At 42.6% G+C, this 27,096-nt stretch overlaps 1 protein-coding gene across 1 annotated transcript in view; it reads right to left on the minus strand.

Moving 5' to 3' along the window:
* Positions 1-9,425: 9,425 nt before the first annotated feature.
* LOC119649303 (ras-related protein Rap-2b) overlaps positions 9,426-27,096 on the minus strand; it is a 119,983-nt gene continuing 102,312 nt past the window's right edge. The window contains exons 4-5 of the mRNA XM_038051400.1: positions 25,700-25,792; positions 9,426-10,102 (exon numbers count right to left, since the gene is read on the minus strand). Coding sequence (XP_037907328.1) covers positions 9,866-10,102; positions 25,700-25,792 — 330 coding nt within the window. The 3' untranslated portion in view covers positions 9,426-9,865. The remainder of the gene's footprint in view (positions 10,103-25,699; positions 25,793-27,096) is intronic.

Consider the following 27,096-nt stretch of genomic DNA (forward strand, 5'->3'; position numbering starts at 1 on the left):
AACAAACGTTTCAAATTTACCGCAGTGTCATTGGTCCTATCAGTCTCTATGGTTCTGAATGTTCAACAATAAAAAAGTGATAAACCGCCCTTGTGGTAATGGAGACCAAGATGTTACGTTGGACCAGAGGCATAACACGTCTTGATCACATACGAAATGAGGGTATCCACCTATCGGATTGTACTGATCGTGGAGAAATTGGAGAGAGGCGTGTTCGATGGAGTGGTAGCATAATTCGCGGTGACGAGAATTCACTTACCAAGATTGGTCTAAACATTGAAATTGAAGGAAAACGGCCAAATGGCCAGCCCAAACAACGGGGATTGATACCTTGAATGGTGATTTAAAAGAAGATAACAACGCAACCAATCAAGACGAATTATGAGTGAGACAAAACCTGAAGAAGAAGAACACCATACACCATACATTCGAAAAATATAAATAAGAATAATAGGGCACTTATTTTAGGCCAGCTATAATCCATTAAACCATGTTCTCGAAGAAGGTTTCTTAGTCAGTCAAAAAAATTAAATTTTTAAAATCGTCTTTGGAAATATGAGTTACCAGCAATGAATTCTACGCCTACGAGGAAAATTTCGAGACATCAACCTTACAAACGTTCAATCCCCCAAACTCAGAGAAGCATACTTTCTACGAGGCGGTGGGATAAACCCTCGAAGTCTACTCCAGGTCTGATATGAAAATCATACTCGAAAATTTAAACGGTAAAGTAGGAGGGGCTCGTAGTCAAGTGATGTGGTGGCAGACATAGCTTAAGCAAATGTACCAATGGACTGCTGATTATATGACTAGCAGTGCCGCACTACCTTAAAAAAATTGACCATATATCAATTTGACGTCATAAAGTCTCAGGCTTAATGATATACTGAGGTCAACAGACTCGAATCGCTAACTCATTTTCATGGTGTTCCGGGCTTCAATAACAAAAATACCTCGAATCACTTTTGACGATCAGATTGTAGCAAAGTATGAAGTCTTCCGTAGTACCTTCAACAATCGCAATTATCAAATGTCCTGGAAATGCAGCAGAGAATGATCTTCACCATCACATGAAAAACGCCATCTTTGGTATCGCCACAAACAAATTTAGCAGCAGCAGTAAGAAAAGTCGGAATGAGTGAATTACGATTGTAAGGTGGCAACGGGCTAAAAGAATCATGCTTAACGGCCAAAGCGGTTTTCTCAGCAAAACGAGCATGCACAGAGAATTATCTCAAGCCCTTATTCATCGGATAAATTGCTTCATAGAAAAAAAGAACATGGAAAATACAACAAGCAACCACGCTGATCATGGAAGTTTAACTTATACTTATGGATTGAGCGTACCAATTACAGAGCTATCATGTTACTGAGTAGCACCTCCAATCCAATAGGCTGTCGGAACGCTGGCATAGCATATGGAAGGCCGCTATAATAGGACACGATCGCTCTTCGCGGTCGCAAGTCCTGTCTTTTGTCCTACTTGATCTACGTACAGCCCATCGTGAAGGATTTGCCGTCAGCTGCGCCGAGCTAGTATACGGGGACAATTTTAGGCTCCCTGACGATCCTTTATTCTATACCAGGCCAGCCTATCCCACCACTTGGCTTTTGCGCTTACTCTGAGACACGCGCGGTGGATTAAAATCTTCCAAGTCATCCCACCATTCTTCGACAAAGGTTAACACCCTGAAGGACCCGGACGTCTGTACACACGTCTTGGTTCCCATGGATGCTTCTCGGAAGTGGTTGCAACCGTCATGGTTCATATAAAGTGAACAGAGGGGAACACTTTTTTAGGCTTGACGTCGACGCATGCTAAAGAGTGTTTCCGTCTACAGGCTAAAGTCTTTTGTCCCAGGGCTGAGATCTCGGTATAGATGAGGATGTATGGGTGAGAATGATCCAGCCCGGAATGTCCATAAGCGCAATATCTATGGTAGAAAAAGAAGACATAGCAGAACCTGCGTTGGATGAGGCCAGGATGTTTGACAATTTTTAGGACTATAGAATTGTTGGACTTCAGCGCAAAACCGGAATGAGTGCAGTTCCTCACTAAGGCAAATCTTGACCTGATATCGGTTGTTGCATCGTTGATGATGATGACTGCGATTACCAAATGAAAGTGGGTTATTTTAGGTCCAGGTTGGGTTTTTTTAGACCTTTCAGAAGAATAATCAGTATATTTTTCAACATGATACAAAAAATTAACTTTACGAAGTATGTCTTGTTAGGTATGAATAAAAAAATATAGATTTTAGTGTGCTAAGGATTCCATTCAAAGAAATTTTCAAACCTATTGACAGAAGTCCAACAGGCCCATTTTATTTTTTTCCTGACGGAAATAAGATTTTCTACACATTGTAATCTACGAATTTTGATTCATATCTAATAAGACATACTTCGTCAAATATCTTTTGTAACGTCTTCTTCGCCTAACTTTTTTATACCTTGTACGTCTTCTTCTTTCATCTTTTGTAGCTTGTTCAGAAAAAACATCGTAGAAAATACATTTCCTGAAAGCTCGAATAGGAAATTCCTGATTTTTTATTTATGAGATATAATATTTAAAAACAACCACACAAGTGATAATCTTTCACGGTACTAGGTAGTATTAGATATCTTGCTATGGAGCACTTGCCTTATAGAGTTTCTATTAGAAGCCAATGAATGACTAGAGCTGTTATTCTAGAAAAAAAGATTGAAGTGTACTTGGGACCTAGCTTGGAATAAAACTTAAAGTATAATTTATACCTAGAAATAGAATAGGCTTCTCCCAGCAGTCTTGCTATCTTGATGCTTGTCATTTTCGGACTCCACAGTAGGCGCCATTTGTACAAACTTTAATCAACTCTGGAAAATCGTTAAATCACCTCACAACCCTCTTGTTGATGACAGATAGATGGGATACAACATGGAGCGAGTACGTATGCGCCTTTTGTAAGAGATTTCATATTTTGTTAAATGACAACTTAGATGTGGTCTACATTTCTAAAACTAGCTAGAATAGTGGCATACAAGAGTGTGTTGGTGGGCAATGCAATAAAGTGGACCCAATGTTCACAACTTGTCAAGTTTCCCCCGTGAGGTATAGCTCTTTTTCTAAGGTTGACAATACTCGACTTGGAATAGTGATTCTCCAAGCATTCATGTTCATTATGCAGTTAACATTTATCTATGTGTTCAAACGATCAAAAACAAGGTATACCTAGTGCTTGCTCTCGAAAAAGTGCTGATATAATTACAGTTTTCAACAATAGGCGTTCAGCATCTGTTCTGTCATTTACGGCATACAGGTTTCCTTTGGACTTAAATAAGAATTCAAATGTTTAATATTGTAATATAAAAATAGTATATTGGAAACAGACTAGCGTTTTATATATTGCCTATCATGACTTACTAAATGGTTTTTATGAAACGCAATTCAAGCCAAAATATTTGGTGGAGAGGCAAATGTAAAATAATATTTCTAGCTTTAAGATTTATCTTCTAATTCGAATTTTTTCTGTAAAATGGAAAAGTCAAAATATCTGTTCAAAACTGCTAAAAAAACTGGCAGAAGAACACAAAATAACAACCTAAAAGGTTCTTCAGGAAAAGTTATATAGAAAACCTTTTGCGAAGAACAATTTTTCTGCTAATGTTCGAAAAATCCATTTTCCAGTCCCCGGTGGCACTGAGACCGACGTGAAAGTCATAGAGATCAGTTCAGGAACGTAAGGTGGAAGCCTTTAAATTTCGATACTCAACTAGCGGCCATTGTATCAAAAATGTTCCTCTTAGTTCTATTAATTCTTCCGCCAAGCGGGAGCTGGTTAAAGCCCCCCACCCGCTATCTAAATAATTAATCTTAATGATTCGCTTTGAATCGTAGGTCTTACCCATGCTCACCAGCCAAGCCTAGAATTGGTCAATCAGGGACATTTTAAGATTTTCTGTACCTAACGACGCTCCTTACGTCGTCCGGATGTCGTGCATGCTGTGCGTGACCGCGTACGTCACAATCCTCTCCGCAAGCAGAAACAAATGTTGGTGGAAATGGGCGTTCCAACTCGAAGTATAAGTCGTACTTTGCGAGAAAACCTTGCTCTCCTCTTTTGCAACGATTTCCCGGTAATAAATATCGCAAATTATCTAATGAAAAAATTGCTACCATCAAGGAAAAATTTAACCGACAAAATGGTCGAATATATGCTCACAATTATTATGAAGCCAAAGAATTTGCTCCGCGAGTCCAACGTCGTCACCATCCGACCTCTGTCATGGTATAGTGGAGCGTCACGGAGTAACTGATATTCATTTCTGCTATACTGGCGTCAAAACCAATGCAAGCGTGTACGAAAAGATATTAGAGGATGTAGTCGAGCCATTGAGAGAATCTCTATTCGCTGGAAAGCCGTGGTGCTTCCACCAGGACTCGGCCCCCGCTCACAAAACCAAGAGAGTTCAGCATGTTCCTGACTTCATAACCGCGGAGGAATGGGCCTCAGGTAGCCCAGATTTGAATCATCTGGACTACAGCCTTTGAGCTAAGTTAGAGGAGACTGCCTGCGATCGAACTTACACCGATTTGGAACGTTTGTAGGCCAGCATCGTGCGTGCAGCTCGAGAAATGCTGCTTCATATCGTACGTGAAGCGATCTATGCATGGCCTGACAGAGTTCGAGCCTGTATAGCTGCTAGCGGCGGCCATTTTGAACTTGTTTTTCGTTTGAAAGCTCTATGTCTCCCTTTTCTAATTGTGTACTTTTCGAATGATTTAGTTTATTACTTCCTGAGAAATAAAGATTTGTTTGACTGACAAAACTTATGGCTATACTATGTACATTAAAATTGAAGGATTTATAAGTCTTCACGAGAGAAGAGTTTTTATTAAGATTCTAAAACGTGCGTTGTCCAACCTGACCAACCACAATGGATATTTAAAAAATATAGACAACGCATACTTTTCCACTTTTGAAACCAATAATTTTGTGCTTTTGTATCTTTCATTTATAATAGCGACCTAAGATGGTCGTGACTAGTTCATCTCTATTTTGGTTATTTTGGGGAACATCACGGCTGTAACCAGAGCCTTGAAAAGTATGCAAACTGCAGTTAGACTTGGGAGTACCATTTCCTTAAGTCCGCAAACATGTCAAATATCTCCATCTTAAAATTCTTAAATACGTTTTTAGTCCCTTAAGCTGGGCAGTGCTAAAAACCGGACATTACAGCTTTTTATATATGTAGCATATCTCAATAAAAAATCACATTACCTGAATTGAAAAGCATGTGTATATCTGGAAAACTATCTCGCTTCATCTATAGGTATTTAGGGGGAAAATGTAAGCGTTGTTTGGCATACAATTTCGTTAGAAACCATCGCATCTGGTTACATAATATATCGGAGATACAAGAAAATAAATATTTCTCCCAGAGATCCTACCTGAAACGCAAGAACTATGAAATACTCGGCAATATTCAATTTCCGCTACAGGGGAGCTACCCTATTTATCATTACATCAAAAACATCCACCAAAAACTCTCGAGGAAGGTCAAAGCCCGCTTTTTCATTAAATAGATTAAATAAATAGCAATAAATTGTCATGTGTGCAGAACGATTAAACGAACAGGAATCAACACTACTAAAAAATACACAAAACATTGTTTTCCAGGAGTAAATTTAGCGCAGACACCGCGGTGAGGCGATTAAATTGGATTGTTTTTATCGGCTTACTTTTACCAGGTCATGTAAGCACCCAATTACAAAGTAAATTAAGCACTTTTAGTGGTTCTGGTTATGTTCAATTGATTAGGAGGTTTATTGACTTATCGCCCTCATTATCCGTTGAGCTTCTGGGGATTACCGGAAAGTGCTTGTCATGTAGATGGCTTAATGGCAACGTTGTTGACATGCGGTATGACGACTATGACAGTGAAATGAACAAATTCCCAACAATAATAATTATTACGGAATTTGTTGAACAATTCGATTAGGACAATTGACACTTCTAGGATTATGAGGGGAAATTTTGAGGGTTTCAAGAAGATGATTTGATGGCGTAATTAAGGGTGGCAGAATAAATGAATGTAAACTGGGAACGAAATTACATCATTACTCATCCATAAAATTTGATAGTATAATGACCCTTCCTCCCTCATGTTAGCCTTGTATTCCTGTCCCACCTTGAACTCAGTTGACTCGGAAATTGGATTTGGATCTGGAAATTAATCTGGTTTTTCTTAATGATTTATCGGAACCCGAGCTCGCTGCCAGCGGCACGTGGCATTCGACATTTTATTCACGGGTAAATAGACGACTCGTAAACAAGAGATTTTCCATAGAAAAAGTAACACTTAAAGGAAGCTTTACCTCTTTATTATACTCGAACGAAGATTGCTATAGAATTTAATGGCAAATAGCATCTATAAATAAAAATTCATGAAAATTTGCCATTAGAAACAAGAAAAAAGGAAAATAATTCAAAAGCCTAGAAGTGCTTCAATAGATCGGGAACACCAAGGCTATAAAATGATTTTCTCAAATTATGACTGGGAAAAAGTGGATTTATGTACTATGTTAATTGCTATGTGTGTTATCGTAACAATATTTAGATGGAATTTATGCAGTAATCATCATCGTACATCCAGTAAAATGTCAGTTCATCAGAAAGCTGCTAGCTTGTATTACAGTAACTTTCTAACTCAACGTTTACAGCTAACTTCGGCAGATATAGAGAATAGGGAAATATAAAGAACAGTAACTATTGTCCTGATTTCTAAAGTCGCCCTTTCTCCTTTAGTATCTCATTGGCAATAAACTCTTAATTTCTAAAACAGTTGAATTCCTAATGCCAAACACAAAAGCATGATGTTTATTCCCATTGCTATTTGAATGCTGGCTTCCTGCATTAGGGGCCACCTGTGATAACCAAACATATTGAGTAGAAATGGCAAGGAAGCACAGGGGATCTTACTTCAAAGGGAATCAAATAATCCTGTCACCTGTTATGTACAATAATTGCCTAGGGTATACAATCAAACCGGATATTGCTTAGCACAATAAGCGCTTGTCCTTTACCAAACAGGGGACTGCAGGATAGAATGATGGGGAACACAAAATTCTTCGCCCAATATATTGCTATAGGGTGTTCAATATATTGCTATCTGGGAACGGAGTCTCTTATCTACCGATATCATTGCTGCTTGATGATAGCCATACCCTGCACAAGGTGGCCCGACTATTAACAAAGCGCTACAGATCTGGACTGGGGAGTCGAAAAGTACCTCTCACAGAAGGCGCTGATTAGGACAGAACACAAGCATATACCTCACAAGGAAGAGTTGCCGGGCTTTTATGCGTCTGAATCTGAGTTCCAGAGACCAAGTTGTGGTCAAACTGGAGCAGGCGGGGGCAAAGAACGTGTATATTTCCTCGGCTTACTGCTACCGTGGAATGCAAATCTCTCCAGCCTTAAGAAACTGTCCGGGGGAATCTTCAGGACGTAAATATTGGCAGCCATACAAGGACTGTCTCAAGAAGCACAAGTAGGCCTTCAAAACCGCCAAGAGGCGGTCTTGGTTGGGCAATTGTCAAAACATCGAAAACACCAGCAAATCCACAAAGCTCAGTAAGATTCTGGGGAGGCGTCAAGTACGTATTAAATTATATCCATACTACGAACCAGGAAAATCCATTCAGATCTGGAAAGCAATCACGTAACCACAGCTGTGAACAGAAGTACGCCCCAGGGTGGTTCCATCTGTCCGATGCTCTGGTTAATAGTGGTGGAAGAAGTTTTGCGAATATTTGGCAGCAGTGGGGTGAAGATGGTAGGGTATGCCGATGATTTGGTGATATTTGTGTCAAGAATATTTCCCTCTATTGTGAGTGACATCATGGAAAAAGCGTTGCGAAATGTCCGCCTGTGGGTCACAAGATGCGCACTCGGCATAAACGCAACCAAAACTGCACTGATGCACGTATGGTCTCCGAGATTGTATTGGCGATACTGAAAGCTGCTCGATGGTTGGAGCATGATCCGAGCTCCAAGCGTAACATAACCATTCTAACCGACAGCCAAGTGGCCATTAAGACCTTGTGCTCAGCGACGATATTTTCCAGGCTGGTGGGGCGGCGCAGAAACGGGCCTGGGCAACCCGCTCAATGTTACCCACCTCTGGGTTCCAGGTCATAGGAAATGAGCGGGCTGAGGGATTGGTTAAGCGCGGCTCTGTTCTTGACAGTCCTTCGGCGTGTACAGTGGGTGTTTCGCTAGCGACTCTCAAGGGCGGAATCTACACGCACTACTTCGTAACCGCGGACCACAGATGGCGAAATCTCACCACCTGTGCCAAGTCAAGGAGAACTAGGCCCGCTTATAACAAAACCCGATCACGAGAGCCCCTGTGCCAGACGCGTGCAAATGCAAGCAATATTACCACGGTTTACACGGGGCGCTAGCTCATAGGAAACCATTCCGCCATGCTTGGCATACCCTACAATTCGCATTGTCGAAGTTTCTGAGAAGAGGGGAAAACCGTCAAGCACTTCCTTTGCGATTGCCTAGCTCTAACTAGATTCAGGTTACGGACACTGGGTAAACCATTCTTTGAGGACCTCAGAGAGATATCTAGCTGCAGGGTGAGAGAGCGGTTTTCCTTCGTGAATGCTACTGGCAAGCTGTCTGCCTCCCTGCCCTCATAGCAGCAATCACTGTCTTAGGAGTTGGTAACATCAAATCGGCGCACCACAGCGCTAATTGAGCTTCTCGGAGCGGTCACTGATACCTACCTACCCTTCCTCCTCCATCGGAGATATTTTGCGAACCGCTCCAAATGCAGAATGAGGCGAGCGCGTTAATTCACTTGCGGGGTGTCCTTAGCAGCTCGGTGAAGGAATTATTTTCAACATTCTGTTCCAAGGTGTCGTCATACACTGAACTGTCACTGTTTGGCGCTCCGAGCTGGATCGAGGGTTGTAACTCCTAACGCGGTTTCAACTCATTAGATCCATTCTTTGGAACGATTCCTTAAATAAGTAATATAAAAGTTACGGAGTTAATACAATTCGGATATTACTATATCTGATCCATTGCTTTCATTGCATCGTTAGGAGTCACTACCTAGAGGGATAAAAGCAACTTCTACGGATCACACCCTCCTCACACTTATGTATATTCTAGAAGCCGAACCCATCTAATAGGAACAAAGTAATGGTTCAGAAAGGAAGCAAGGAATTCACGTACGAGTTAGAGGGGAAACTAAACTGGATCAGGAATTTGCTCTAAAATTCCAATATTTATTTAATAACACCAATCATGTTGTGTTTGTTCTGAGCATATAGATAACCTAATATTGGATGAGTAATACTGAAAAAAATGTTTTATATTTCCAGAAATGGATGAATTTTCCCCAAAATTTAAAGTAGTTAAACTGGAAACTTTCCCTTTTAATAGTTTTACTTGTGGAAACGAAAAAGAATGGTTGAACCATTCTCTCTCTCATTATATGGGGGTACAAAATTATTGTATTAAATTATACAATCCAATCCAGAAAAACGCGAAATTAGTCTTCGACAAAACAGTTAGCCAACCAGTATTAATTATTAAATATTGATATAATTAATTATAATCATTACCTTAATAATACTTTACTGCTGTTGCTTCTTTCTTTCATGTCTTAATTTAAGTTTATCAAAGTGAATCCTTTCATGCTTCTTTATGTTTTATACCCAACGTTTTCTTATAATTAACATTTCCCTTCAATAAAAGCAAAACAAAAGAACTAACTACTATTTACTGCACCCGTTTTAACAGAACTCCCGTTATTAAAAAGATCTATTCAAACTAAAATACTCAACTGCTTCTAAGCATGAATTCTATTAAGATATAACACAAGAGTTACGTTTGCCGCCCAGACTCCTTTCTTGAATCTTTTGTAAATGTTGCAGTTGCGCAGGTGATGGAACATGGGACGATGATGGTGGCGCACTGCTTGGTGTACTCGGTCCACCACCGCTTCCCATTTGATTTGGAGGTAAAGATTGTCGCCGCCGTCGTCTAAGTGCTGGACTAAGATTATATGTGATCTTCGCTTGTGTAAGAAGTTCCTTGAAAATCTAAAAATAAAGAATAAATTGTAAAGTTACTAACGTTGTAAAAAGAACATGTTATATTATTGCTAAATATTCTGCTAGAAATTCTCAATTCGTCCTTAAGTGCTATTTGTGAAGAGCCTGAATGCAAAAGGCATCTATCCTTAAATCGGCTTTTTAACTAGTTAAGATGAATACTGGAACTTTTTTCCACCACGTCATAAAACTGAGAAATACGTATCTTGATTATCTACTTCTGGAAATCACGTTGCGATTCTGAAGACCATCAAACCCCTTTCACATTCACGATAAACTCATTAAAATAATACATAATAATAATAAAATACAATAGGATAAAGCTTAATAGGATTCAAAGAACCGCGTGTGCAGGTGCTACTGGGCTCTGCAGTCCTGCCCGGCAGATGCTCTCAATTTACTCCTGCATTTTCTCCCCCTAGACCTCCACATTAAATATGTTGCAGCGTGCAGTGCCGTCAGACTACATGAGCCCAGATGCTGGGCAGCGAAGTCCTACGGCCATAGTAACATCCTACACGAAGTACCTCGGGAAATTTGGGCATCCTCACGGACTATGCCACACGCAAACTTCATGAGAAACTTTGCTGTGGACTGTCCAACCAGCGCAAAGTAGAAGACCGGCGGAGTGTCGCAAGATTATGACATAGTATTCTTTGGAGTCGGCGCGGGGGTTTTCTCGAATACACACAATGTATCCAAATCGTATGGTCTCCCAGGTTTCGCCAGTGTATTCCATGCGGAAATACTGGCGATGTTGGGAGTCTCTCGATGGCTGGAGCGAGATTCGAGTCCTAAGCCATTCTGACCGACAGCCAAGCGGCCATCGAGGCCTTGTATTCAGCGACGACACCTTCCAGGCTGGTGGGGCAGTGCAGAGACGCGCTGAACCGTCTGGGCGACACGCTCAACGTCACTCTCCCCTGCGTTCCCGGGCATAAGCAAATTGAGAGAATGAGCAGGCTGACGGATTGGCCAGGCGAGGCCCTGCTCTTCGCAATCCTTCGGCAAATACAGTCGGTGTTCCGCTGGCGGCTGTCGAAGGCCAATTCTACTCGCACTACCTAGCAGCCGCGGGCTTAAGATGGCGAAGGCTTACGAGTTGTGCCAAGTCAAGGAGAATGGGTTGACTCTGAAGATCCGAGCCAGCTGGACTCTGCCTCCCTGCTCCTATAAGAACAGTCACGGTGTTAAGAGTTTGCGGCATCAAAACGGCACACCAAAGCGCTAATTGGGCTCCCCGGAGCGGCGACTGATTCCTACCTACCAATGTCGGACCGACACCCACAATAGTATTTACCGCCAGTCAAAGTGTAGTATAGGTCCCACAACAAAACGTGCATTGTTACTAAGGATAGAGTACACAGCCTGGGGTACGCCTACTGAACCAACACCAGCAGTTCTGCTACGAAACTCTATCTTCGCCCCTACGTAGTGATCGCTGGGATTTATTTCTTGTCGAAAAGCCGCAGACGGAAAAGGATAGAGGCGAGTCTCCTGCTTCTAAAAATGGGACAAATTGTGCCATCTGGGCCTTCAGGTTGGGGATTGGGATAGACTGACAACCCTACATGTAAAACAAGAGCCACGTAAAGAGCCTTGGCCTGAATGGATCATACAACAACGGGCCGGAACCTACGCTCCTTTTACAGCAAAGGAGCCAATCCTCTGACATAATATAAGGTTGATGAAAGAGCACTACAAGTGTTGCGCTAAGGAGGAACCAGTTGGCTGGAGAAGAGCCATTAAACCATACGTTATAGTGGCCATCCACTATACAATGTGTTTGGAGTAGACTTCCTAGTCAGCCGAAAATTAAACCAGCCAGGGAAATTTCGAAGTATATGCCTCATTAACGTTCATATCCTTACAAGAGAGGGCAGAGTTTTAGAAGAAGGCAGTAGAATGAACCCTCAGGTATGAAATCGTACTTGGAAATATTAATAGTAAAGTAAGGAAGGAGGCAGTATTAAGACAACACGTTGGCTCCACCGCTAATAGACTGCGGATTATTCAGTTGGTAGTGTCACACGAAATGGTGGTTGGATGTACATCGTTTGCTCGGAAACTGATACACAGACAAGAACGGGCCTCTCCAGATGGGACCACTTTTCAAACAAACTGACCACGAGCTAATCAAACGCTGTCACCTCTCAACCTCAATGTCACAAAATTTCCAATGTCAGTGGCATGGCGCTCCGAGCTCAAATTACAACACCGCCTAGAATCCGCTCTAACAGTCAAATGAGAGTGGAAACTAAAGAAACAACAAACCTCTGCCTAACACCTATAAGGGGGAATTGGTGCCGGAATAACCGCAATTAACAGAGGTCGTGGAGGAGAAGCATTGATGAATGCCCCTCACAACTACCTGAATAACGTTGTCATTAGAATGGCCCCAGTTGCAGAAAAAGTCAGATTGACTGGTTCGGCGATGATTGTAAGCTCGGAAAAATACTGCACACCAGGAAGTGCTGTAATTTTAAATAATGTGGGCTCGCACAAAGACCTATCACGAACTCGGTTGAGTGGAGCAGTGACTTCACAGGCAAAAAAAAGCCTGGGAAAACCAGCAAGTCCTTGAACTCGAAAAGTACAACAAACGGGAAAGTTTTACCAACAAATCAGCAGAATAAAGTTTGTACACCTCAATGCTGGAGGTAAATCTGGTCACATGTCCATCTTATTGGATACTACCCGCAAACTTCATTAACATGTACATATATATACTTATGTCGGTCAACAGTAATTGGAACTGATGTGTAAATAACTAAAAAAAACTAAAAGAGGGAAGCTCAAATGTCCCCATGGACTCCGCTGTTCATATAAGTTCAGTTTATATTATATAATGATGATGTGAAATGCAAATCTTTGACCTTATGTAACTTGGTCAATATTAGTTAATTTACGCTCAACTTTTTCAAAATGATGTCCTGTATTATCACCCATACTAATATACTTCTAAGATGAGGGGGTTTTCAGTAAATTTCTTAAACATAGTAATATACTATTATCAACTTTGTTTGTAAAGCTATCGGAACGGGATATCTTTTGAGACCTAGATTTCATATAGATCCACTATAATGATTTTCTTCAGATTCAGATAGGTTCTGATGACGAAACTTGTTAAACATTTTATGATTCATACGTTAGGCCCTCACTCCCCTATGTTTCACTCAGTATCAGAAATAAGATCAGTTTCGAAAAGCACTAATTGAATCCTTTCATTTGATGTCCCACATTATTATATTCTGTGGAAAAAGTTTACACCCTCCTTTCGCATATATGGAGAGCCCTCTTAAACTCAATACAAAATGGCGCCACATGCTACATGTAAATGGATTTACAGACTGACCAAATTTTATAACAATAGGCTCAGCCATTTTTGAGTAAATCCGGGGTGACAAACAGATATTGAATCGATTCTAATAAAGTTTTGCTTTACACAAAACCTTAAAAATTAAGTGACCCTTTACTCATCATAAACTCCTGAATAGTACAAAAATAAAATCAACACTTGTATTGATGAAGGGGGTAAGTTGCTTCTGAACTTGGAAGCTGGAATAAGCTGTCTCCCACAGATTGACTGTCGTGAAACTTTATACTGGGCGCTATTTCGTAATGTTCTCAAGTATTGGGGTGATGAGAACCACAAAGGCAGACCTTTCTAAAAAGTCAAAATCACAATGGAGCTGCACATGGATGTTGACGTTTTGAGAATAACTTGATCCCGTGGTTAACCATAGTCAACCAGGACGAGTTACAGTGATATTGCTCTGGCGAAAATAACATGCAGAGACTGAATTACATGATCAAAAACTAATGATTTTCATCCTGGGGATAAAAACGCGCCGGAAAAAAATTTAAAGTGGAGGAGTGAAAGGTTAGAAAAAAGGTTAACTCAAATTAAAGGGCCATTGTCAGAGACTACGTAATCCAAAAATGTGGAAAACCAAACATATATGGGAACCGAAATATGTCATTCAAATATATGCTCAAATTTACTGAAACCTCGCATAAACTTATCCTGGAAGTACAAAATGCATCAATATAGATCGCATCATGGAACATCATGCTAAAAAGTTCGGTGGAAATCCTTTTATGGTCAAACAAAATTATAGGCAGCAAAAGTTGTTTGTTTGACATAAACTTGTTATTCCCAAGACATCATATGTACGAGAAATTTGACTATTCAACTTCAAGTAGGTCGGACTCGGACCTACTTATATTATATAATAAAAATCCACTACGTGCTCAGTACAAATGAAACCATCGGTCATCAAAATATTCCATCAAGCTTCCGCTTTCTGACGATGGCTGAGGTAATGAAAACCTCGCTATTTTTCACCTGGTAGTGCTCAAAAAATAGAACTGTGGAAATATTTCAAAGAGTATCGTACGAGGAATGACGCAACTACACATTGGTCATCACATGGCTTCACAATGAAAATAATTACTACAAAAAAATACATACATATTTGAAACCAATTTTAGAAGCAGAGTGTAATGACTTAAGGGGTTTAACCTCTTTAGAATCTTTTAAAAATCGTTTTTTTAGTTCTTTTTCATTGTCAATAATTTGATTGTGTCTGGACAGTGAAATATACAAGATTCAAGTATAAAAAAAATTATTTTATTTTGTAAAACTTTTTCTGGATCCCCCCCCAAATTTTCTGCAATATGATTATAAGGTGGCGAAACCTCACTATGTTCACATATTTTTTTGATATTATTGTTCTTTTAAATGTAATGGTGTTGATTCCAGTTTCACAAGTTTTATTATTGAATGAAGACTTACTGACTCCCTTAAGAAAAATCTGCAGAGGTGTTATGAATTGCTTGGTGCATATTCTGGAAATTAGGAGATCAAAGCTTTTGTTTATGGAATCCGTAATGCGGAAATGAATCGGTGTCTATAATTAGTCCAAATGTGACGTTTTTGAAACAGCAAAATGATTACCAGAATCTAATTCGAAAAGACTTAGCAGAACAAAAAATTAGTCAGTATCAGAATACTTCTGAAAAATTAAATCACCAGGTGGAATGAAAGTAAACAAACTAAAAATTTTTCATTTCAAGAGCGAGAAATTGAAAATAATCTTGAAACAAGATACTTAATATATCTAAAAGTTGGAGAATAAAAAATACAAAAGTTTATGGTTGACAACTGTTCATTTGTTGAATTGGACTGGCGAGACCAAACGTTAACCCACAACGAAGTGATAGGTGATAATCAAATAGCGAATATCCATTTCGTGCAATAGTATTTTCTCCAACAGGAAATAGGCTGCCTTTACAAAATTTGAAACATCATCATCATCAAAGACACAACACCCAGTACCAGGTCTAGACCTGCCTTAGCAAGGAACTGGAACAAGGCTGGATCATCCTCACCCATATGGATTAAGTGACGTGCCCACCGCAACCTGTTGCGCCGGATTGGAACCACAATGGTTGTAGTATTGCTGATAGATTTAATCATTATAAAGGCTATGGAATCGTCCATCCTCATAGAGCGGCCAAAAATTCTTCGGACGATTCAGCAGTGTGCTGGTGGTATTAGTAGAACAAATATAATTTTGAAATACTGTACTTCCGATAAATTGGTGTGCACCGAGCAATTATCTATGAACAACACGATCTTCCGCTTTTGGAGTTTCCTTGATCGGTTGAGTGAATGAGACACCCGGTGAAAAATTGTGTGTCAACCAAGCTTTTTTGTTGTTTTTGTAGTTGATAACGAGGGTTGTTGCCCCTTTAAAACAGCATTAGGGAGGCATTTGTAAGGCCGATTCATCAGCGTTATAAATATCGTCTTGGCAGTAACCACACAAAAATGCTGGTAGATCAATCCACTGCTTTTATACGTCGTCGTTTACAAATTTACTTTCCCCACAAATCGTTTTGAAGGCCAAATTGTTCCTTTAAACCCCTCTAGTCAATCATTGCTTCCAGAAAATATATTTAGTTTTTCCGCAAATTGCCAACCTTTTGATTTTATGAGAGCACCATTTATCAGGACATTTCACGATCTGCATTTCATAATCCACTCTACTAAGAGCCTTTCTAGTTCGGGGAATTCAGCTGTGCGGAATCGTTTCACTTTACCGTGCCTCACGGTACACTCTGATTCAATTTCAGATACTTCAAACTATTGGCATACTTCTTTACGCGATTTTCAGATGGCAACCCCAACGTTGCTATCGTAGCTGGTATGTGCTGCCTTAGTATATTAAAGTAGTCGACTTTAGTGAGATTTTCCTGAATTATATATAGGGACCTTGGTCCCTTAGATGCCATAGCACCCCACACCATGATGCTGCCTCCGTCGTGTTTAACTGTTGGTGCAATGTTACCGTCTTCCAAGACAGCGCTTACTCTTCTCCATACCAATTGCGGGCCACCCGAACCGAAAAAGTTAAATTTCGACTCGTCGCAAAAAGCAACTGCTTTCCAAAACTCTTCTGACTTATAAACGAACTCTTGAGTATATTTAAGCCATTTTTAGGGAAAGGAGTAATTTCTTCCTCGGAGTATAGGCCCTATATCTCTCCCTATGAGGAAAATTTCGGACCGTTTGAGGATAAACTGTCGCGTTACTTTTGTTCTCCCAATTCTGCGCAATAAATTTTGCTTTTCCGAGTTGTCACAATCTTCGCAAATGCCGAATTTTACCTAATACTAGCACTAAGTGCGAAGCATTTAGGCTCGGACGATCCTACCAACTTAAAAACTAAAGGGGCGTTGGTGGTAGTGGCCGGTGGTAGGTTAATGGGAGAATCCGTCGAGAACTCCCCGCAACAACCAGACTGTGTGAGAGTCCCAGGACATCAAGGGAAGCCGTGAGGGATTTAGGTACAATGCCTGTAGATGATAGTATTACATGAACTACATCTACTTGCTCGGGACGCCAAGTTTCTTTGATTTCTCGAGCCAATGGCTCATAGTTCACTTCCCTTCGATGTTGCTATTATGGGGGATACCAACATCAATAATAAACGGTTTTCAGCGCCATGCAAAACCAAAGCAAACTCAAAGAATCCCTTGGAAGATGAAAATCTTAGAAAGACACGTCCGCCGCAGCTCCGCCGCCCGAACGCCGGAACTACAGCGGGCGCGTGTGGGATTCACACCCATTAAAAACCACCCCCGGTCTCTCCAGCCCCAGCCCCGCGGGACCACCATTGAGGTATTACTTCGCGGGGTAGGTTTGCTCTTAGGCACTCATCCTTCTCCTATTTACAGCTTTCCTCCTTCTTTGTTCCTTCAGCAACTCCTCCTGCATTTGGATGATGGCGGAGCCAACCGCAAGTTACTTCTCCTCGGACTCCAGCACCTCAGTATCGAAGCTCTCCGGGGTCCCGCTCCTGCCCAGCACCTGGTTTAAGCTCCTTCTCTCCATCGTAAATCGTGGGCAGTGAAACATCACATGCTCTGGATCATCCGGTATGCCATCGCATCTGGGACAGTTCGGAGAATCATCCAACCCAAAGCGGTGCAGATACTGCCTGTAGCAACCACCGTGTCCTGTGAGGAACTGGGTAATGTGGTAGTTGGTCTCCCCATGTTTTTGCTCAAGCAACACCCTAATGTTGGGAATGAGCCTGTGCGTCCGCCGACCTTTCGCAGACTCGTCCCATCTGCGTTGCCAGAGATCAATCGAATCTCAGACCTTGCCGCATTTCTACGCTGTGCATGCCCCTCCATATGTCTTGCATTGTACAGGACACTCATTTCTTTGGCCAGAATGTCAACCGGGATCATGCCTGCCACCACCAATACTGCCTCAGCTGATGTGGTTCTAAAAGCACTGCAAACCCTCAAAGCCATCCGCCGGTAAATCGAGTTCACCTGCTTTCGTCTCTGAGAGTTTGCAAGTGCCTCTGCCCACACAGGCGACGAGTAGAGCAGGATGGAGCGCACCACTCCGGCTAGCACCAACCTCCGGCAATGTTTCGGCCCACCAATATTTGGCAACATTTTTGCAAGTGCCGTAATGGCACTGGCTGCCTTTTGGCATGCATACTCTAGGTGTTCCCTTAAACTCAATTTGGTGTCAATTATTACCCCCAGGTATTTGAAAGCCGGCTTTGATACGACCGTATGTCCACCGATCTCCACTTTTACAGTGTTATTTTTCCTGCGTTTCGTTATTAAGACCGCTTCCGTTTTCGCGTCCGCCAAGGTCAGCCCGACCTTTTCTAGCCAGGACTTTACCGCTCTCACTATTTCCGTTGCTTAAACCTCCGCATCTTCTGGGTGTTTTGCTGCAACAACCACAGCTAGGTCATCAGCAAAGCCGACAATCGTAGTCCCCTCTGGGACAGGAAGAGCAAGCACCCCATTATACATGATATTCCACAACAGGGGACCAAGTACCAATCCCTGTGGTACCCCGGCTGTGACAATGTACTCTTTGGGGCCCTCATCCGTCCCGTACCAGAGAGTCCTCTCTGAGAGGTAGTTTTCCACCAAATTCCCTAAGTATCCGGGGACACCTATGTCAGCCAACGCCCCTTTAATTCTATTCCAGTTGGCCGAGTTGAATGCGTTTTTGACATCCAACGCCACCACGACACAGCAGCCGCCAGAAATCAGTGCACCTTTTGCCAGGTTTACCACCATGCCAATTGCGTCCACCGTAGAGTGGGCGCGTCGGAAACCAAACTGGCGTTTCGACAAACCATTGCTGGCTTCGATTATGGGCAGGAGTCTGTTGTAGATGACTCTCTCCATCATCTTCCCCATTGTATCCAACAGGTAGATAGGACGATACGACGCTGGGTTTCTAGGTGGCTTGCCAGGCTTCGGAAGCAACACCAACTTTTGCTTTTTCCACTGGGCAGGGAATATTCCTTCTTTTAGGCACGCCTCGAAGGTGTTGGCGAAAAGGTCGGGCCTAGTCTTCACTGTCAGTTTCAAAGCTCGGTTGGGGATGCCATCTAGACCTGGGGCCTTGTTGTCACTGAACCTACCACATATTTCCCGCAGCTCCTCCACAGTTACAGGCGGTATTATGCCGTCACTTAGCTGGACAAAAATTTGCCTTCCCCTATTTTCGTGGTGAGGGAACAGAGTGGTAACAATCTGTTTCAGGAGGCGCGGACAGGTCACCTGGGGTGATTTCCGCAGCCTTTTCATCACCACTCTGTAAGCCCCAAGGGTTTATGTCGGCATGTCGCACAGCTGTTTGAAGTAGTTCTTTTTGCTCCTCCGAATGGCTTCCTTTAGGCGGCCACGCAATTGCTTGTGTGCCTCCTCTCGACCATCGCCACCGGGTTTTCCCCTGAGCCTCTGGCAAAGCCTCCTTGCATGAAAACATGCGGCTCGCAAACTTGCGCTTTCGTTGTTCCACCAGTAGTTGGGTTCCCTACTAGGGAGCAATCGCCTTCTGGGCATAGTAGTATCGCATGCTTCCGTCACCCATCGAGTGATCTGGGTGGCTTTCTCTCCAGCCGCACCATTCAGGGATATGTCGGATTTGAGCACCGCGGAAAACGTGTCCCCCTCGAAAGCTTTCACTCTCCAGCCAAGTATACCACCCGGCTTTCTTCGAAAACTCTTTTTCGAGCTCAATCCACGCTTGATCTCTATGCAGATTGCCTGGTGGTCGCTGTGAGTATAGTCCTCACTGACATGCCAAGCGATTCTACTGGCTAAAGTGGCACTCACGTATGTCAGGTCCACTATAGACCCCAGGCCCCTTCCCCGGAAAGTGTACGAAGACCCAACATTCGCCAGTACCACGTCCAGCTCCGCGAATGCTTCGAGGAGAACACGTCCCCTCACATTAGTTATCCGGCTGCCCCATTCAAGAGCCCACGCATTGAAATCGCCTCCTATTATGATCGGCCAACGTCCTCTTGCATCCAAAACAAGAGCAGCAAGCATCCGCTCATACTCGACGGGTGTAACGCTCGGTGGAGCATAGCAGCTGTAGATGTGGATGTCCTTCACCTTCGCTCTGATGAATCCCTCCTCCGGGTGCTCCATTATTTCCTGGAAGGTCTGTTCTCCACAAGTCCACACCGCTGCTCGGCCCGTTTGGTCTTTGACCCAAACGCTACCACCGCGGTTTCGGTATGGTTCACTTAGTATGGCCACATCGATGTTTTTCTCGCGGATGGTTTGCGCAAGTAGATCCTGCGCCGCCTCGCAGTGGTTGAGGTTTTGTATCAGCCTCATCTGCGATTTGTGCTAAGGGCTCTCCTGTATTCCAGGCACCTGCTGCTGCCCGCAATGTGCCGATGGGCCATACCCTCCTCCCGCATCTCCTGCATTGCTTTGACCTGTCATTTGGGTTAGTGCATGACTTCGCAATGTGACCAAAGCCAAGGCATCTAAAGCACCGTTTTAACGCCACCTGTTCCCTAAGGCGACACATAACCTAGCCTATTCTCATTCTCCCTGCTGCTAGCAGTTTGAGTGCGTTCTCCACTGGTAGGCTGATGATGGCGGTTTGTGTTCCCCCATAGGCTTTCCTTAGCGTTTTCACCGCTGACTCTTGTAGTCCGGCAAGATCGAACTGTTTCTCCAACGCTTCGCGAACCTCCTCCTTCGTCGTGATTTCATCTATATCTTTGCAGATTATAGTGATCTCCGGCCTGCTAGCTCTTATGTCGGCTTCCTGCCCTAAAGTCTTCCCGATTTGGCTTAAGAATTTGTCCGCGGTTACATCCTTGGATTTCTTAAGTTCCAACATAAGATCTCCCTTCTGCGACCATCTACTGCGGCTGACTTTGTCTCCCAAATTGGTGAGTTCGGGGTCTGCCTTCACTTTCCTGAGAATGTCGGTGTATGACCCTTCGCCTCGTTTGGAAATGAAAATCACCTCCGGTCTAATCTTCCTCCGATAATTTCTTTTCCGCGGTTCCATCTTCCTCCAAGCTTCCGCATCCGCCTTTGAAGGTTCGATCCCTTTTCTCGAGGTAGCCACTGCAGTATTTTCACTGGCAGCTTCAGACGTACTTTTCATGAACTCCGCCTTTTTGGGAATTGAGTCCTTTTTCCTTTTCGGGGTTTGCTGGCCTGTTGAGTCATTCAGCTTCTCGCGCAGCCTCTTCCCCGGTTTCTACCCTTTTGTGTTTTGAACTGGCGTTACTTGAGTTGCCTGGTTCACTTTTCCAATCGCCGACTTCCCTACTCGTTCATCCTAGGCCTTGCCGTACGTCAAACGGATGCCTCTTATCATGGCCCTTATATTTTGGTGAATGTTCCTGCGCTCCTTTATAAACTCACACAGCTCCATGATCTTTTTACCGAGGGCAGTAAAGGCAGCTCCGGACTGATCATTGCCCAAAACATCGCTCGGGTGAATTGGCGTCAGTGATTCTTCCTCATCGAAGACTCCCGCTATACGCTTCCCACTGGGGGTAGCGATCGTGGAAGCTTGTGCCCGTGTGGGAGGGGATCTGCGAAAAATCGAGCTCCTTCTGAACGGATCCATCACTGGAGCCAGTTCAAGTTCCTCCCGTACGCTTGTAACATTAGATGCCACAGTAGCCAAGGTTCCCACTTCTGAGGCACTGCGGTCGTTGGATATCGACGGCCGGGAGCCCGCTTGCTCACTCCCAAAAACCGCCGGCACTGGGTTTCCGAAGCCCTGCACCGTAACTTCATTCTTCTTCTGCTCCTCCATGTTTGGTTTTATTTCTGGGTATCCTTCCCATAGCCAATTTTTATCCACGGGTGGGCGTTTACTTCCCACCTACCCGGCCTGTGCATAAACATGCCCATACACGCACATCTCCGGATGCGTGCATGTGCATGGCCATGACACATTCGCCGAGCATTCCCTTATCCGCACGGAGGGACACGCCTGATGGGAGATTTGGCAACTCCACAATCTTTATTAATTTGTGATCAATGCGATACAGATGTAGGATATCGATTAGTCAGGTTTGCGGAACGCTGTCGAAAGCCTTCGCATTATCGATTTAGCAATTAAAAAGATTTCTTGAGCCTCTAGTTGCCTGCCGTACAACTGCCAAGTGGAAAATGAGTTGTTCTTTGCAACCCCTTGACCCAACTCGGCAGCCCTTCTGCTCCTCGGGCAAAATATTGTTCTTCTCGAGGTACGCGTTGACCCTTCTGCTAATGATGGAGGTTATGAATTCTTAGAGGGTTGGTAAGCAAGTAATCGGTCTTGTGTCTGCGGGGTCCTGCCCGGGTTTCTCTTTGGGATAAGGTAGGTAATCCACGCAGTGAGCAAGGGTGGAAATTCCTCCAGACAATTCATGACCTGATTTATGCTGTGTGCAAATTCTGCACCCGATCCAGATCTGGGGCCCCAAGTTCTTCGAGCTGTTTATGGCTCGTCGGACTTCCTCTTCGGTAACATCCGCAAAATTCATGCTAGGCATATGGACATGGTGGCTGCCTTCCGCGGTGATCTACTCAGCATGCTGGGCGGGTAACCCCTAAAGTCCACCCCAATTCCCTTTCGTTTACGTCACCGAAAACTACACTGTCTGGACGCTCCGTTGGGATTCGTTGAGAGATTTGAAGAAGCTCCGCTGGTTCCTCGCGTATGTTGTATCCCGAGCACGTCTGGAGTAACTTTCGTCATACCGTCGTAACCGATGAATATGACAGAAAGTTTCTGCTTTAGTGTGTCCAGAATTTCAACTAAGGATGTTTGGCTGGGGATGGCATAGTTCTGATAAACCCTCTGCACTTTATTCTTCACCAGGTTGCTGGCATGGCCAGAGATGAGTTGTGTCAGCCTAGCAATGTCCGGCCGACGTTACAGACGAATTTTTCGTGGTGGATCTCTTCGGTCACTCAGACCAATAACCCGAAAGTGAATCTTCTGACCGTGCAATCTGACAGCGGTAATTGCACTACAATACACCAGTGATTGTAGTTGCAGCAGCGACATATCAGCTTCTCTATTATTTCAGCTATTTCTCGTACACTTTTATTATTATTGAAATATTTCATGATTAGCTCTTGTAAGTCCATGTTCGGGCCTTTACCGAACGATACTTGAAAAGAACTAATAGTTGCAGTAGATACTAGGAAGACCAGCATTTCTAGACACAATATGAAACATTACGGTACCCTTTTGAACCGCAATCAGGTTACGTGTTGCCGGCATGAAATGAAAACTCGAAGTGCCCACGATAAATGCTACCCTTTTTATTTTTACCGTCTTTTCTGTATAATAAAAATAATAATAACGATGAAAAACACACACATTATTTTCTCTTGCTGGTTTTCGAGGCATTTGACTTCAAAGTATACTGCCGTAACTGTCCACCTTTTTAATGTATGTTGTGTGTGTACTTGTATTCAATAGAAATTCGGCATTATGCGGTATATAGTGATTTGTAAAATCTCTATTCAGAATTAAAAGTGAAAATTCCGTACTTTGCTCTTTCCAACCTTCGTTCCTCTTGTGTGTCGTTAGTCCCTACGGGTTGCGTCGCTTCGTCGTCTACAGACAAAGCCGAAGTGTTCAATAATTGCCGTGATAGTACAGGTCCATGGATGTCACACTGTTCAACCACGTGCTGAGATCAGCAAAGCCTGAAAGCTTCTCGTAGTATAAATTTCCGGGCCCAGATGGCAGAGAACCAGCTCTGTTACTGCAGCAACAAATAAGGATTGTAGCGTGGCTTATCGAAATTTATCGGGGCTGTACCTCTATGAAGTATGCACCACAATCTGTGCAGAGTCCTCAAAAGGGATGAGTCAGCCAAGTTGGATTCTCTTAGAAAACCCGACGGTACTTTCACGAGCTGCAAACTGGATTCAGTACAGACCCTCCTGGAAGTGGACCACCCGGGAGAACCTCTAGGAAATATTTTCCATAGATGTCTTGCTCTGAGCTATGTGCCTTCCTCTTGGCAACAGGTTAAGGTAGTCTTTATACCGAAACCTGGGAAAGATGACTAGTCCAAAGAACTTCAGACAGATCGGCTTGACTTCATTCTTGCTCAAAGGTCTGGAAAGACTAGTGGAGGGTCACATTCATGGAAACGCACTTAGGTCACACCCACTTAGTGGAAACCAACATGCTTACCAACGTGGAAAATCCTGTGAGTCTGCTCTTCATTCTTTGGTCACAAAGATAGAGGATGCAGCTTCGAATGGTGACTGTGCGCCTTTTCAAAAACTTTTTGGTGCCGCCAGAGCGCATGGTATTGATGATGCTTTAAGTGGATCCATGCTATGCTAACGCAGAGATTGCTGTGCGCTGAGGTGGGTGTCGATCGGTACCTGACTGCAGAAGCAACGAAGGGCTGCCCCAAGGAGGTATGCTTTCACCGCTTCTGTGGAGTATGCTAATCGAATCACTACTATGCGAACTGCTAAATACGCCAATACATGCTCAAGCTTATGCTGATGACGTGGCTGTGCTTGCTATTGATTGGGATCTTGGAACGGTGTGTAGGAATATACAACGTACCGTTGATTTGATAGACAGCTGGTGCGTCAGAAATGGTCTGTCAGTTAATCCAAATAAAATTGTAATGGTTTTATTCACAAAAAGGAGAAAACTGAATGGACTTTGCCTCCTTGAGATGAGGGGTACTACCCTTCAACTCTCCGAAGAAGTGAAATATCTGGGAGTCACTTTAGATAAAATTTGGCGAATGGAATTCACATATTTAACAATAAAGTATTTCCGGTATTCCCTTGGAGTCAAGCTGTTCGGGTTGTTCATGGGACATAAGCCACTCACCTTTGCTATGAAACAGAAGCCAGACGAAGTGTCCCCCCGCCAACTTCGGCACAAGAGCTTTATCATTCAGTACACTTCCGACATTCATCAAATGTCTGGAAAGGGTAGCGTAGTTCCCAAAGCTAATCACGTGTTGCAGAGATCAAGATTCGCACCACAGGAAATCGCGAAGGCGGAGAAAGACGGTGCAATTCTTTAGAGACCAATAATCAACTCCAAATACATATCATATTTAGGGAATTTCCTTTATTTGGCTCAACACCTCCCGGAGTCTGCTTCAAATAACTTGCAAAGGCACGTTCGAGGTCTTCGAGCAAAGTGACATCATTTCAGCCACTATGTCGGGGGCACACCCAAGAGGGCCTACCTTATCCGGCTAAAGAGTAGCCAGAGAGAAGGGTACGCGGTGCATCCCTTTTGACTTGCGGTACCCGAGCCGATGCAGGGAGCCATGTGTCTAGTTCCTCGATGAACTCCCTTCAATTTCAACTGCATTACTTCAAGTATTCAAAGTATATTATGTAATTTCAATAAAAAATTTTAGCTAAGAACGAAAATTTCTCCCAATATTTTCTGAAAATAGCTTTTTGAAGATAGTATTCAAATCAGAGTTATCGACGGAAGTCAAACAAAATGCGGAAATTTTCATAATTAAAAGGCGCAAACCTGAACATTTGAAGTGAAAATATTAAATATTCCCTAAAAATGAAATTAAACGAAAGCTTACAAAAGCGAATGAAATATCTATCAAATTCAAAAATCTTTCCGTTTTCTATGCGAACCTTAAAGCTTCAATCTTGAAAGTTCAGCAAAGAAAAAGTTGGATATGAAAAGCAACGAATTAGATAAGATACACTTTCCAATGGATTGGAGCCCAGATAGTAGCTTTCACTCACCTGTGTTACGTTTTCGTTATTTTTGGCTGAAGCTTCGACGAAACCATTTTCCCAATCCAGTTGAACTACAGATTCAGTCGTGTCATAATCCATCTGAAAAATTGGAAAATGTATAAGAGCTTTCCGATATATAGTCTGTCGGAATTGTGGAACTTAATATTTTATCTATCTGAATTAATTCATTTCTATCTAAATTACTGAACTCTGGAAGAAATCAATACTCCATAAAGTTTTCCAATATAGAAATCAACTGTTTTGTCTAACCTTTATAGTAGCAATTGAATAAAAATATTTACGGTAAGGAAATATTCTTTTATTTAGTGTTATCAACCCTTTCTAAAGTCACCAAAGAAGATTTCAAGTTAAATTAAAAGACAAGTCAGGAAACCGGAAGCTGGACGCTTCGGCTATGAAAGGTTTTGAGTATTCCTTATATAAAAATATTTGAGTGGACATTGGTCAGATTAGTACCTAGCACATAATGTATATGCATATATTATGCCCGAATATTCCCCTTCGCGTGATACTGACATTCAAAGTTTTAGAATTTGCACTGGAGGGACAATTTCGACTTATTATAACTTTGGTAGGAATAGTGCGATTTCCACCAAACTTGGTAGGGTCATGCTTTATATTACTGCATAATCACTATTCTAGAATGAACTCAAGGGGACACTTGCAGTGAATTACTAAAAATTATGGTAATATGGTAATATTTACTTTATTTGCGTAGATATCGGTATTTCGGAGTCTAGGCATCTAGTGGCAGCCTCTTGGTTTTTTTTTCAGATTCTTGGGTTTGTGGGTTTTGAGAATGCGTACGTGAAAGGACTGACCGCTTTTCAGCCCCGCCCTCCCGCGTTGTGCATTAAATGTCGAACACAGAGCAGCTTTAAAAAGTACTAATCGGGACCTTTCATTTGACATTATATTCCTCTTTTTCCATGTGTGGTGACCCCTTTAAATTCAACGTGGAATAATGGCACTGAATGTATGCATGTGCTTTCACAGTTCCCATCTTTCTAGCAAATTTGGTGTTAATTGGTATGACAGTTTCTGAGAAAAATGCAAGTAATAGTCATACAAAACCAAAACACAAAACCTTAAAAGGAGCATCATATGTGACCTATAGCTTATATATCCAATTAGGCGTCCAAGTATCACCAGTTTATTCGATTGAAGACATTTCGGTCCGAACTTATTGCCTGATTTCCTACTAATTGTTTTGACTTGAAAGACTTTAGCTTGGAAACCATTTCTATTTATCCTAATCGATGAGCCAGCAAGGCGAGGTATTATGAATCGCTTTATGATAGATCGTAACTCAACCAATAAATAAATGTATTTTGATGAACATATTTTTTAGATGTAATCCAGTTGTTCATATTGTAGAAAAA

This window comes from Hermetia illucens, chromosome 2 (genome assembly GCF_905115235.1).
Source record: "Hermetia illucens chromosome 2, iHerIll2.2.curated.20191125, whole genome shotgun sequence".
Classification (NCBI taxonomy): Eukaryota; Metazoa; Arthropoda; class Insecta; order Diptera; family Stratiomyidae; genus Hermetia; species Hermetia illucens.